General features: G+C 39.1%; 1 protein-coding gene across 4 annotated transcripts in view; it reads right to left on the reverse strand.

Moving 5' to 3' along the window:
• KATNIP (katanin interacting protein) overlaps positions 1-14,045 on the reverse strand; it is a 66,842-nt gene that overhangs the window by 14,023 nt on the left and 38,774 nt on the right. For all 4 annotated transcript variants that reach the window (XM_075718399.1, XM_075718398.1, XM_075718400.1 and 1 more), the window contains 3 exons: positions 11,260-11,323; positions 7,464-7,641; positions 4,837-5,002 (listed from right to left, as the gene is read on the reverse strand). In XM_075718399.1, coding sequence (XP_075574514.1) covers positions 4,837-5,002; positions 7,464-7,641; positions 11,260-11,323 — 408 coding nt within the window. The remainder of the gene's footprint in view (positions 1-4,836; positions 5,003-7,463; positions 7,642-11,259; positions 11,324-14,045) is intronic.

A 14,045-nucleotide genomic window follows, 5' to 3' on the forward strand; every position in this document is an offset into this window, starting at 1 on the left:
AGAGAATGGATTCAGAGCAGCCCTGGGGAGAAGGACTTGGGAGTGCTGGTTGATGAGAAGCTCAACATAATCCAGCAATGTGCACTTGCAGCCTAGAAAGCCAACTGTATCCTGGGCTGCATCAAAAGATCAGAGGGCTGGAGCACCTCTCCTATGAAGACAGGCTGAGATAATTGGGGCTGTTCAGCATGGAGAAGAGAAGGCTCCAGGGAGACCTTATAGCAGCCTTCCAGTACCTGAAGGCCTACAAGAAAGCTGGAGAGTGACTTTTTACAAGGGCATGTAGTGATAGGACAAAGGGTAATGGCTTTAAACTGAAAGAGGGTAGATTTAGATTAGATATAAGGATGAAATTCTTCACTGTAAGGGTAGGGCACTGGAACAGGTTGACCAGAGAAGTTGTGGATGCCCCATCCCTGGAAGTGTTCAAGGCCAGGTTGGATGGGGCTTTGAGCAATATGGTCCAGTGGAAGGTGTCCCTGCCCATGGCAGGAAGGTTGGAACTAGATGATCTTTAAGGTCCCTTCCAACCCAAACCATTCTATGATATGTCACAAAGGTGATTTGAGGAGACAGAATCATCATGCACCTGAATGCACTGCTAGATCAGGACTGATTGCTCAGCACTGGCTAAAGCTAGCCTTTAAGAAATCACATAACCTGGTGTGCTCTCAAGAGCAGACTCTTTTGTGTCTCTGTTGCATTTATAGAAAGCCTGTATTTCATCAGTTCTATTTATCTTTGTGGCAGGTGGCACTTGGACTTTTCCGGGATCATGCAAACTCAACTACCAAGCAGTGCTGTATGTAATCTAAGGGCATATAAATAAAAAGAGGAACCCTACTGGGCAGAAATAATTGAGCCTTGTCCACATCATAGATGCATGCACATTTTATACAATCTCTGAAGATTAAACTAAATAGTTCTGGCACACTTATTCAGGTGATGCAGGAGTCCTGGCTCCTTCACCCTCCCCCATTAGAACCATCTGGTATTGTATGCATGATCCCAGTCACATAGCAATTCAATCATGCAGCAACAATTATCACTGCATCTTGCCCTGAAATACATTAAATATAACTTAATGTTAATCACAAACAGCATTTATTGCACTGAGTCTTTCACTAACTACTGGTTTAGGAAGGAATAATACCTCTAAAATACAACAAGATAGCCTTGTAACTGGCACTATGATGAAAGCTTGCTGATTAATGGACTGAATCAAAATAGATTCATTTAGTTAACAAAAGACTTAATTTAGTCTAAAGATAATGTGAGTCAGTTTTCTAATCTTTGGATTTTATACTGGCTGAGGTATATATGATAATTTGAGGTTAAGTTAGTTTTGTGTGCAATTATTTAATTTTCATTATTAGGACTTCTATTAAAAATATATATGCAATATTTATAGTTAAAATTCCCATTTCAGGTGTCTATCTGAGAAGAACTTAAAAACATTCAGAGTTTTCTGCAAAGCTCATATTATCAGTGACCTGATACTCATTACAGTGTTCATATTTTTTCCATTTGTAAACAATTTTTTATTCAGTTACTATTTCAGTAAGTTATACATGCAATATCCCAAAAGCAAGTAATTTTCAGGAAGATTTTAGATTTTTTTTTTTAACACAAACATTTCTTGATTTGAAAACCTTGGGTATTGTACTAGACTAGAGGAGGTGCTCAGTTCATTTCCAAACAGCATGAAGATTAATTAGGAGGGAATGTTGGTATAAGTACCAACTATGGAGAAATAACTATTTCTGGTTTCATCTTTAACAAGCCTAGGAGCAAAGAAAGGAAATATCCTTCTCATATGAGAAACTTTTCTGCATGCTACTTTCCAGTTGAATCAGTCTGCCAGGCTAAGGAGAGGAAGTGAAAAACCCACTGAAATGCATTTAAGTTGAGGAAACACGTATTGAATAGGAAGTCTAGAGAGTTACAGATTAAATCTTACCTATTATACCACAGCTGCTTATATTTATGTGCCCTTTACAGCCCTCATTTCTAAGTAATTTTCATCATCTGAGAAGGCACTCAACCATCACACATAGCATTTTACAAATCGCATAACAAAGCTTTCACAAGGTAATTTTTCATAGAGCTGGAAATAGTACACAAGCCTTCATTTTGACAGTTCACTGCCATTACCCTCATACTAAAGCTGTGAATAGAATCCACCAGTCCACAGCTGCCTAGCAAATCATTATATCTCATACCCGGGGACTGTTTCTTAGAAGGAACAGCAATACTTCAAGAGACAGATGTCATGATGCCCGAGGTTTACAGTCTAAAGCCTCTTTACTGTGGCCCAGCAGATACCTTGCATTTTCAGTTTCCAAATAATTTATTTCATCCTTTTAGAGGACTGTAGGTATGAACTCCTCATTTAAATTGTACCCACTAATTGTTATGGGACTTACAGGTGTGCCACCTGCATGCATACTTTATTAAACTCGCCTCTTCTTTCTACCTAGCAAAGTAAACTGTGAAAATACACCTTCCTTTCTTTCTTTCTTTCTTGGTTTGGCCTCCAGAGACCAAATTCTATGTTAGGTTTTAGGGATTTGGCTATTTCTTTCCCTCATTTAATAACTGAGACACACATACAGGGAGTTGATTTGGTATGAAAATTCATGTTCAACCTTTTCTCCCCTGCTCTGCCTTGGAGAAACTTGGGCTTACAACAGTAGTGAAAAACATTCCACGTCACCACTTAAAGACAGTTCTTCATATTGCATTTTGTACACAGAATCACAGAAAGATTTAGGTTGGAAGGGACTGCTGCATGTCTCCAGTCACAGCTCCTGCTCAGAGCAGAGAAGCCTGCAAAGCTACATCAGGTTGCTCTGGGCCTTGTCAAATTTAGTTTTGAAAGCCTCCCATCACTGTGTACTGTCCCAGAGCTGTACCACTCTCACAGGGCAGAGTCCTTTCTTTATGCCGAATCATATCAATTAAGTAACAGATTTTACTAAAAAACCCTAGTTGTTATACAGGGAGTATGTTTAGATGGTAAGCTCAACATGCTCCTGAACCCTCCCATGTGTCAAACATGTTGGGTCAATGCAATGTATTACAAAATCATGTGCCACATGTTAAAATCTTTAGATCATCTGTGGCTTAAATGAAAGATCTTATGCTCTGGCCCTCTGGGAGTCTTTGGCCAGTCTTTGGCACTCAACAACACCCCATGCTGATATTAAAAGACGCCAGGGCTCTGTTGCGGAGAGGGAACACCTCCTATTTATGTAGTGTTCATATTAAAGCAATTCCTGGAAGGTAAATTTACAAAAAGCAGTTCTGCAACTTTTGCCACTACCTTGCCCAGTCCTATGAAGGATCCATGCCTCCAACTTCAATTCTAGAATTTTTTCCAGAACTTTGCTGACTCTTCTTGTCCTGTCACTCTCTAGTTTAATACATACCAACATTTTTCTTCTTGTCTGTTGACTGAGTTTGGACATCAAGAATGCAACAGTTATATGTGAAGGGGAAGATCTGGAAACAAATGGATTCATAAACTTTCTGTGCAGCGAACAGCAACTTCTTTGTTATCATTACAAGTGCACGTATAGCTTCTGAGAAAAAGCAGGGAAATGAGGGACAGCCAAACTCAGAGTGACAGCAAGATGTAACATGATCTCCAACAGGTGTCAATTGTTCCAGTCAATTTCAAGAATTCAATATGAAAAAAAATATAAAACATGCAATTTGGAAAAAGAAGAGAGGAGGTATGTTATACAATTTTAGCTAAACTATTTTAGCCAAACTGTTTGAAGATGTCAACTTTCCCTAATAAACTTTAGAGTTCTAGAGACTCTTCTTGCTTCTTGGAAAAGGTAGTATTTATTGACTGGCCTTCTGTAACTGTCCTGGTTTCGGCTGGGATAGAGTTAATTTTCTTCCTAGCAGCAGGCATAGTGCTGTGTTTTGGATTTAGTAGGAGAAGAATGTTGATAACATGCTGATGTTTTTAGTTGTTGCTGAGTACTGCTTATGCTAGTCAAGGACTTTTTCAGCTTCCCATGCTCTGCCAGGTGCACAAGAAACTGGGAGGGGGCACAGCCAGAATAGTTGATCCAAACTGACCAAAGGGCTATTCCATACCATATGACGTCATGCTCAGTATATAAACTGGGGGGGGGTGGCCGGGGAGCAGCGATCGCTGCTCGGGAACTGTCTGGGTATCGGTCGGCGGGTGGTGAGCAATTGCATTGTGCATCACTTGCTTCGTGTATCATTATTATTATTATCATTATTATACTGTTACTATTAGCATTACTATTTTACTTTATTTCAATTATTAAACTGTTCTTATCTCAACCCAGGAGTGTTTCTCACTCTTACTCCTCCGATTCTCTCCCCCATCCCATCGGGGTAGGGGGAGTGAGCGAGCGGCTGCGTGGTGCTGAGTTGCTGGCTGGGGCTAAACCACGACAGTAACTTACCTAAAAAATTCCTGTTGGAGAAGTATCCCGTGTTCTACCATTCCCTGTGTTCCAGGAAATAAAGAATCTTGTGGTAGGCCTAAATACTAGATACTGAGAGGATACCACTTCAGAATCATGTATCTTGAAAATAATATGTGCTATTGTATGTGTCTTTTAGAAAAATCAGCCGTGAAGATCTCTAAACTTTCTCTGGCTTTTTTTCAATATTTGCTGTTTGTGGAGACAGAAATGCATTATACCTGCCACAAAATTCAGACTCAGACAATCTAGAAAGATTTATGGTCATCCATTAAGGCAGCTATATTCATTCATCACAGTACCAATTTTCCAATGCACTGCTGTATATTTTTGCTGGCAGTGCTCCTTTTCTCTTACTTACCCCTCTAAAGGTATCCTCTGGAGATTTATTATAGTTCCAAAAGCGAAGCCCTGCAATACTTTCAATTTTATCAAAATGGATTGTGAGCAGATGATCTTCTCCAAAAGAGAAGGGAATAAGCCACATATGGTCATCCTCTACTGTGATATTAGTCCCATCTATTAACCTACAAAGAGAAAAATCCATTAGCTGCAAAAAAGGAAAAGCTTGCTTTTCTCATGAAAATCAGGTCCTTTACTAGGTGTTAATTTTTTTCTAGATGCCAATTCCAGCTTCCAGGGCTTATTGTGCTGTGCCCATGTGCATGCAATTAAAAAGCAGAGTAAACAAAAAATAATATACAATTGTTGAATTAAAGACAGTGGTGGGAGAAAAAACTCTATTTCTTTTAGTTGGGTCCGTTTGAGGAAAAACAGAAAAATCCTTAGGTTTTCTCTGTGTGAACAGGGGCAGGCAGAGGAAAGCTCAACTACCTTTGTGCCAAAATGGTTAAAGGCAAAACTCTAAGGCCCAGACACAATATAACTTACTAATATAGTTCCATGCCTAAACTAGTGTATCTGGCACTCTGCAGTGTGTTACTATGCCAATGCAACTATACTGAATCCGACAAGGAACTGGATAACCCAGAGAAGAAGCAGAGTTTGTTCACATCCTCCTTCATGCATACAATTAGGCACATTCCTACTTGTTTAAAAAGCTTTCTACCAGCATGACAATGTCTTTTCATAAGAGCACAGACTTCAGGCTGACTAGATAAAGTTAATATCATTATTTCCTCATTTTGGAATTCTGACTTTATATTCTTCTACCACAAAATATGGCATACAAAGATGGAGTAAAGCAGAATATGATTTAATTGCCCACTGTAATTACTTTGGTACACTGCCCTATGTACTTACTATTTATTTAAAAGTTTAGTGGAAGAGTGAGTGCCAGACTTGGCAGTTCCTTAAAGAAAAAGATTTGAATAATTACTCTTTCACAGAAGAACTGATTAGGGGGCCCATGACAGAAGATATAATCCTTGACTTGGTCCTGAATAGTACACAGGACGTATGCCAAATGCTACAGTTGAAGAGCACTGTAACGTACTCAAATTCAACATGCTTGCAGAAGTATCAAAAGCCTCTATTTCTTGGGCCCAACAAGGTTCTTAAGCAAAAATTATGAAGTACCTTTAAAAAAAGAAAAAAAGGAGCAACAAAACAAAACAAATTACACACAGCAGAGAGAATATTAAGGGATATCATACTGGAAGCACAGAACAAATGTATCCCATTTACTAAGACAGACATTGGAAAGAGGGAGGACTTGAAAAATCAAAGCCAGCCTGGCTCAGTGGCAGGATAAAAAAAGTTATTACAAGCCATCTTTCAACAAAATTCATGATCAAAAAACCCTAAATTGATAGGGTCATAAACTCTGGAAGGCTAAATGCATATGCACAGGCCAAAAAAAGACTGTGAAGGCTAGGAAGCAAAAGGCACCACAAATAAAATTCCTCAAATACATCAGGAGCAGAAAGCCCTCCAGAAATTCTGTAGAATCAACACATGACTAGGCTGTAAAAGGAGCATTCAGAGAAGATAAGACACCAACAGAAAAGCTAAATGACTTCTTTGCATCTGGGTCCATCATGGTAGAGTCTGGAGAGACTCCAACACCAGAACCTCTTCATCACAGGGAATCTCATGGGAACATTTCTTAGATCTTGATGTCTACAGAAGAGATTTTCATACAAATAGACAGAAGAACTGAGGAATTATATACAAGTAAGATTGACATCTGTATTAGATTAGCAGAAATTACAAAGAACAGAGTTAGCATACATGTAGATAAATACAAGGTTCTACAGAAGACTCAACAAAGACTTTGAAAAGAGAAGTCCTAATTCATGAACTTATTCACAAGACCATAAACATGCCAGAGGACAGGATTACTACTGAAAATACCCTTTAAAATTGAGGTATGACCTGGAAACAACAGGATGCAGCTTCAATAACAGCAAATGCCAAGTCCTCTCCAGACCTATAGCCTATGATTTCTATACTGCTACCATTTAGGAAGTACAAGTTGAGGAAGTATACTTATCAATAAATAAAACTTCATTGAAATTACAAAAAAAAGAAGCTGCAGAATTGCCAAAAGAACAGCACCTATTTGTGCAATACCCTAATATATGTTCACCCTTTGCTAACTTGAAAATTTTCTTTGAAATTATCCAGAAATCTTGCATAAATATCACTGCATATGCATAGACAGATGCTACAGAACACCCACATCTCTCCCTGGAAAGTCCTTAGCAGAGATACCAACCAGGCATCTTATCATATTGTAACTCAAACACCATCTTTTGGAAACATCTCATTCATGTGTCTACAACAAGCTGTTCCTGGGTAGCTTGTGAAATCCAAGAACGAGCTGTGATGGTATGAAAATCATGTTCACATTAACATGTGTTAACATAATAAAACTTATGTAATTCTGTCACTTTATAAAGTTTGATGTAAAATTCATCTAAAATTGATAAACTCCAAAACTGTTGGTGGAAACAACAGGCATGAAGGAAAAAAAAAAGAGCCCTGCAGAAAATGCTTGCACAATCCAACTCTTTTGCTACTTACTTTTTTAATGTTCTGGAATCTCCTGTACACTCTGGAAGATCATTTAAGTCCTGGGGTGAAGCAGAAATCTGTTCTGTACTTATTTTTAATGTGCGACCATTCTTTCCTATCACTTCAAGTCCTGTCAGTCCAAGGTAATGAGAGTCTCCCCAGGTCATGGTAAAATTCAGTTGCAGGCCTATATAAAAGAATATACATATAATATATCTACATACATACATACTAGTTTGATGTGAGGAGCCAATATAAGCATGCATGTAAGCCCCAATGATTAGCAGTATGTGTATTTTGTTTAGATTAAATAACTTTATATGCTGTATTTGGGTACTTCCTGGTCTGCATGCCTACCTCCATGGAATAGCATAGTATCTTCTGTAAATCTGTGTTAGACCCCTTTAGTGGGCTACCAACATCTTGTTCACTTGTAACTATACAACCCCTGATCAAGCATGTTATCAAGTGTCTCATTACATAGATTGTAGACTGACAGTAATTCAACAATACATTTAAGCAGTTACATGACAGATTTTGTGATTACACAGAGACGGAGAAGACCTTTTAGTTTGAAGTCTATCTATCTTTTGCCAGCTAAATGACTTTATAGACTCATATAAATCCAGTCTCTCATAAAACTATAAATTGTTAGCTAACACCAACTCACAGTTAAACCAAAAAACAAATTTGGTTTACTAATGTGTTTAAGTTACTATCTTCAAGTCAGAACTGGGCACATGGAAGTATTTTAATGGGACAGCATTAGTGAAAAGCAGCAATGTTGATTAGCCTGCATCTCCAGAAAATAAATAGGAAAGAAAAACTGGGCAGACAAAAAATTGTGTGTGTATCTTCAGATCCACCTGTTTCATGCCTTACTGAAAAAATGTAGATAGCATATACAGATATAACAAGTAATATTCCAATCTGATCAGGTTCCATAAAAATCCATCACTGTTAATTAAAAATTTCTTTCATTTCACGTATTACAGAAGCCCAGAAATAATCAGATTGGATAATGTCTAAAGAAGCATCAGTAGTCATGATGCCCTATAAAACAAACAAGCATTAAAGCTATTAAGCCATCCAGCCCAATTACCTATAAATAGCCATAGCAATTTACACGAGACTGTCTTGATATACGCATAAATTCACTTGGGCGTAAGATCTCTTTAGCATTTGCAAGGACACTAAGAAATAAATAGTTCTATTACCTGACAAGTTTGGAGCTACGACTACATTGATATTAGATGCTATTCCCAAGGCCATTGCTAAGACTAAACTTGCTTAGTGTACAAGCATGCAAGAGTTCTCAGGCAAAACCAGAGCGTATTTTCAAACAAAAGGGAAAAAGATAGGGTGAAGCAGCTATCCACACAAGGTTTAATATTCACATCACCATCCCAATGCCTTCACAGAATCTCAGAATGATGCAGGGTGGAAGGGACCTCTGGAGGTCTAGAGTCTGACTCCAAGCTCAGAGTATGTCCATTAGATCAGGTCTACCAGAAACTTATCCAGTGGAAGTTTGAATGTCTCCAAGGCTGGCAGATTTCAAAACCTCTCTCAACCTCTGTTCTAGTGTTTGACTGCCCTCAGAGTGAGAAAGATTTCCTAACACCCAGCTGGAAATTCTTGTCTTCTACCTTGTTGTTTCTGCTGCCTCTCAACCCAACCCTATGTGCATCCCTGAGAATGGCCTCGATCTGTCCTCTCTATACCCTCCTGATAGCTATAGACAGGAGGAAGATCTCCCCTTCACCTTCTCTTCTCCAGGATGAACAAACCAACCCAGCTCTCTCATGATTTTCTCACGCATCAGGTACTCCAGCTGCCTGACCACATTGGTCACCCTCCTCCACTGGACTCGCAACCAGGATGTCAATTTTCTTCTTGTCCTAGGGAGCTCCTTACTTAACACTGTACTCCAAATACAGTCTCACAAGTGTTGTATACAGGGAAAGAATTCCCTTCCTTGCCCTGCTGGCTGCATTCTTATTTTTACATCCCAGGAGGCAGCGGGCCACCTTTGCTGCAAGGCTGCACTGCTGACTCTTGTTCAACTTGTGGTCTTACAAGGACTTCAGGCCCTTCAGTGTGAAGCAGCTTTCTTAGCCAGCTGGCCCCCAGCCTGGCCTGTGGCATGGGTTATTACATCCCACATGTAGGCCTTTGCATTTGCCCTGAACTTTATGAGGTTACATTAGGTAACATCATGAGGTTATAATTTCTTCAGCCTGTTGAGGTCCCTCTGAAGAACAGCCTTGCCCTCCAGCATATCAGTCACTCTCCTCTGTTTGGTATCATCCACAACCTTGCTGAGATTGCACTTTATCCCATCATCCAAGTTCTTTAAAAAAAATACGTTAATCAGTGTAGACTATAGTACTGATCCCTGAGGGACACCTTTAGTAACTAGCTACTAGCTGGACTTTGTACCAGTGATAATCGCACTTTGAGGCATTAATTCTCCTTGACATCATGACTGGCAGCAGGATGAGAGAGATGAAAACTACCTACAACAGGTCAAGGATACAAATCCTCAGTGACTCCATGCACAATTTATTACCAGGAGTCCCAGATGAAAAAGGCAATACTGATCCTAAGTTTTGCACAATTCCCAGTAATTTCCCAAAACAAGAAGAAGCAATAAGACTCCCACTCCAGGTCTAAAGGACCACCCCACAGTATAAGGAGAACAAGGAACAAGGTACCCGTGTACAGGGTACATGGAAATCACTGGCAAAAGTCAGGTTGTAGCTTCTAGTTGGTTTTTTGCTCTTGTGCAAGGTCATTTACAAAGATAGTCCCTTGTAGCAATTAACATCATTTTTTTCCTGTGTAAGACACTAAATTGGAGTTTCATTTGCATTTCATAAGACATGGAAAGCCTCCCTTAAATGCAACCAGCTTTCTCCAGCTCCTTCCCTGCAAGAACTCATGGGAATCAGGACCTCTCTGTCTGGTAGAGAAAAGTTAGCCCATCAGCTGATTAACAATATCCTGTCAGTATGAGAGACTGCATCTGCTGAGCTCTGAACCACACCTTCACTATCTTTTTCACCCACTTTGAGAAATGGGAGGAGGTAAAGGCATCTTAAGTTCACAGATATGAATTGATCAGACATGCTCATAGATAAAGTTCATAGATCTAGATATATAGTTCATGGGTTATAGATCACAGATCATAGGTATAGTTCACAGATATGTGGCTGAATAAGCCACAGCATTGTGTGTATTTTCAAAGAGCACATCACAGGTTCCCAAAGACTTTATGCCAGGCTCAAGAACCCAATTTCTCTTGTGCTGGTCAAAAGATGAGAAACTGATACTGAAATTTTTGGGCCATCCAGAAGCTCTCTGGAAAATAATTTAAAGGCCACAGACAGTTGGTTTTGTACAAGAGAAAAAAAACAGGTACTTCAAGTACCAGATGTAACATTCTGGTGTAGCTTTACTATAGGGTTTATATTGTCAATCTGATCTGAAAAATTCAGTCAGTCTACATAAATACATAGGATTGGAAGAGAATTACTGGGTAATGGACACAGCTATTACAAATCCCATTCAGGGACTAGGCAAATGGCTTGTGTTATTTTGCTGAGATTAAAAGCCAACTGTTACAATATAATGTTCTAAATGCCATAGTAAATAAAGCTTCTACCTTAAATATTCAATTATTCTTCTTTATTCTAGAACTGGCATCTGCCACAAAGTTCTGTACAGCTCTGACAAATAAGATACTCCTTGATAGCATGTTAGCGGGGTGGTGGTGAAGCAAGAAATTAATGTAAGAACTTACATTTTCCAGTAAATATTCCTGATTCCTTTGGTATACATTCAGAGAGAGGGTCTGGCTCTTGAACCTAAAAAGTAAACCAACAGGTGCAATGAACATCCGTATCACATATACACTACAGACATATTTATAAAGGGGGGGTGTGGGTGTCTATTTCTTTTTTGGGGGGTTGTTTTTTTTTTTACATTCAGCCTTTTGTATATCCATCTCCCCTTTGCCTCATCACCCAGGCTGTCCTGCAAATAATGGAAAACATGCCCCAAAATGTAGATCATATGGGTCCTTAGAAAGTCAGGACTATTAGGGATTTTTTCTGTTAGTACATATAGGAGTGTTAAATGGGAAACTCCCTACTGTGGGCTACCTATTCTCAAAGAGGCTGAAATTCTTAAGTCACTCTTACTTACCTGCAGACTGCCATTAGCTAATGATAATACGCTGTGTTTGCAACATGACGCAAATATGTTGCAGAGACAAGAAGTCTGGAAGGAAGTTAAGACCTCAGAGAGTGCCACCACAATTTCTTCTCAAGAATCAAGGGGCAGAACAAACAAGCAAACTTGTCCAAAAACTTGCATTTGTTCTTTGGCAATACTAATTAATAACAGCCTATGCTATTCAACATAGCAAACCAGAAAGTGAATAAACAGATGATAAAATTTGCTGATCATACCGGGGCAATTAGGGTAGTAAAGATAAAGGACAACTGCAAAGGGTTGAAGATAGACCTTATTTCATTGAGTGAGCATGATAAAATGGCTAATTATGTTCCCTGTAGGTAAATGTAAAAATGCTACACATGAAGAAAACACACATACAGTATTGGGCTCCAAACAAAATAATAGCAGATTAGAATGAAATTGTAGCATTATTACAAGGAGTTCTACAAAAACATCAGCTCAATCCTCATTAGTAGTCAAAAGGCTAAATAGGAAATTAGAAGTCCAGACTCATTCTCATAGTTTCATTCATCATTAGAAGTATACTTCCTGTCATCCAGAACACATCAAATGCACCTATATTGTGCCTAAAAAAATAAAAGGCTTGTCAACACTTTTCTCCTACTGTTATATTAGATCTCTGCAGTATAACCACTGACATCCTGGATCTTATTTGTGTATGTTCCCAGACTGCAATATACTTCACATAGAGCAAATGTCCTTGTGGTAATTAAGTAGGTGAAACTGGACAAGAACCGTGCACTAAAATAAACACACACAGATAACCTACAGAAGATGGAAAAAAACCCCTCCTATTGGGTGTACCTTTCTTGCAAAACAGTGACTCTATCTTTGATGACAGATGCCTTTTTCTCAGAACAACTTTAAAAGACCAGCCTGGGAATTAAAATTTACAACTCTACTGAATATCAAAACCCATGACGCAATAAAGCTACTGGTTTTCTAGAATGCTGAATAATGCCCTTCCTTGCAGGCCATAAACCATCTGTGCCAAACCACCTTATCACCTCTTTTCTCCCTCTTCCTCCTTTCTTGGCTACTCAGATCCCTTCATTCCACTGGCGCCCACTATCTTTTCTTTCAGATATGGTCTAATATTCTACTATTTCAACTACTTCTGCTTGTAAACATTGTTCTATCTGTGTTCTTAGATCCTTACAGCTAGAACAAAATACCACCATAGTACAGGAATTACTGGAAGAGCAATAAAAAGTAGAAAGTATTACCATGCTCCTATGCCTGACGATACTGTATAGCAGCTTACATGTGACGAATAACTAAAGTAGGACTAACCATTCTGGAAAAGAGAGATTTAGAAGAGATGGTAACAGAGGGGCATAAATCTCTTGAGTGGCTTGAAGAAGGGAATAGGGAATAATTATTTAGCTTCTTCCAAAACAAAAACTAGGGGACATTAAATGAGCCTAGAGACAAACAGAAGTATGTTCTTTGTGCTATGCAAATTAAGCTGGGAAACTGACCACTGAGCACTGCAAGTTGTAAAAGTGCACGTGTTCAAAAAGCCAGTGGATTAATGAACACACAAAAATCCATGGCAGGATACTAAATACAAAGGTTAAGTCAAAAAGTCCTTGTGAGACAAATTTCTAAGGGCTGGATGAGTGTTTCACAGAAACACCACTGCATGTTTGCTCTGTTCTTACATTCTCCCTAGGCATCCACTACTGGCCACAGCCAAAGTTGGGTAAAGTGCACTAGTTACAGGTCTGACCTGCTATAAAAGTTGACACGTTAAGGATTACTGAATTCATAGGAAAGACAGACGACCACGGATAATATTGACAAGAAAGTAAGACACTTCTGTAAGAGCTTTTGAAAAGTTCTGTAGTCGGTGCAGTAAAACACTGTTTCATCCACTGAACATGCTACAGGAAAAAAGGGTGAATGATCAACAGTTAGAGACTGTTCAAACCAAATACTAGTCTGAATGACAGTATTATCCTGGGGAAGACAAATCATCTAGTAGATCTGTATCATTCTGATAGCATGAGCATCCATCTACAAAATCTTGATGGTACCAGCAAATACAGAATGACAGGGAGATCAATGGCTCAGTCACAATAGCTTTTGTTATTCCATTGCTGATACAGCATGTTTCAGAGAAAAGGAGCATGAAGAGCATCACAGATGAACAGCAAAATAAAAGGCAGAGGCTCTGTCTGAGTAAGGACCAGACCGTGCAGGTCTAGGCTTCTGCAATGGAAGAAGTCCTGGTGAATGCTCACAACAATCAAGTGATCAAGAGAAGAAAGGTGAACTTCAATATGTGTTCATGAAATCCTGCACTGCATATGGTGTCTGAACAGG

The sequence above is a fragment of the Pelecanus crispus genome, chromosome 11 (assembly GCF_030463565.1).
Source record: "Pelecanus crispus isolate bPelCri1 chromosome 11, bPelCri1.pri, whole genome shotgun sequence".
Classification (NCBI taxonomy): domain Eukaryota; kingdom Metazoa; phylum Chordata; class Aves; order Pelecaniformes; family Pelecanidae; genus Pelecanus; species Pelecanus crispus.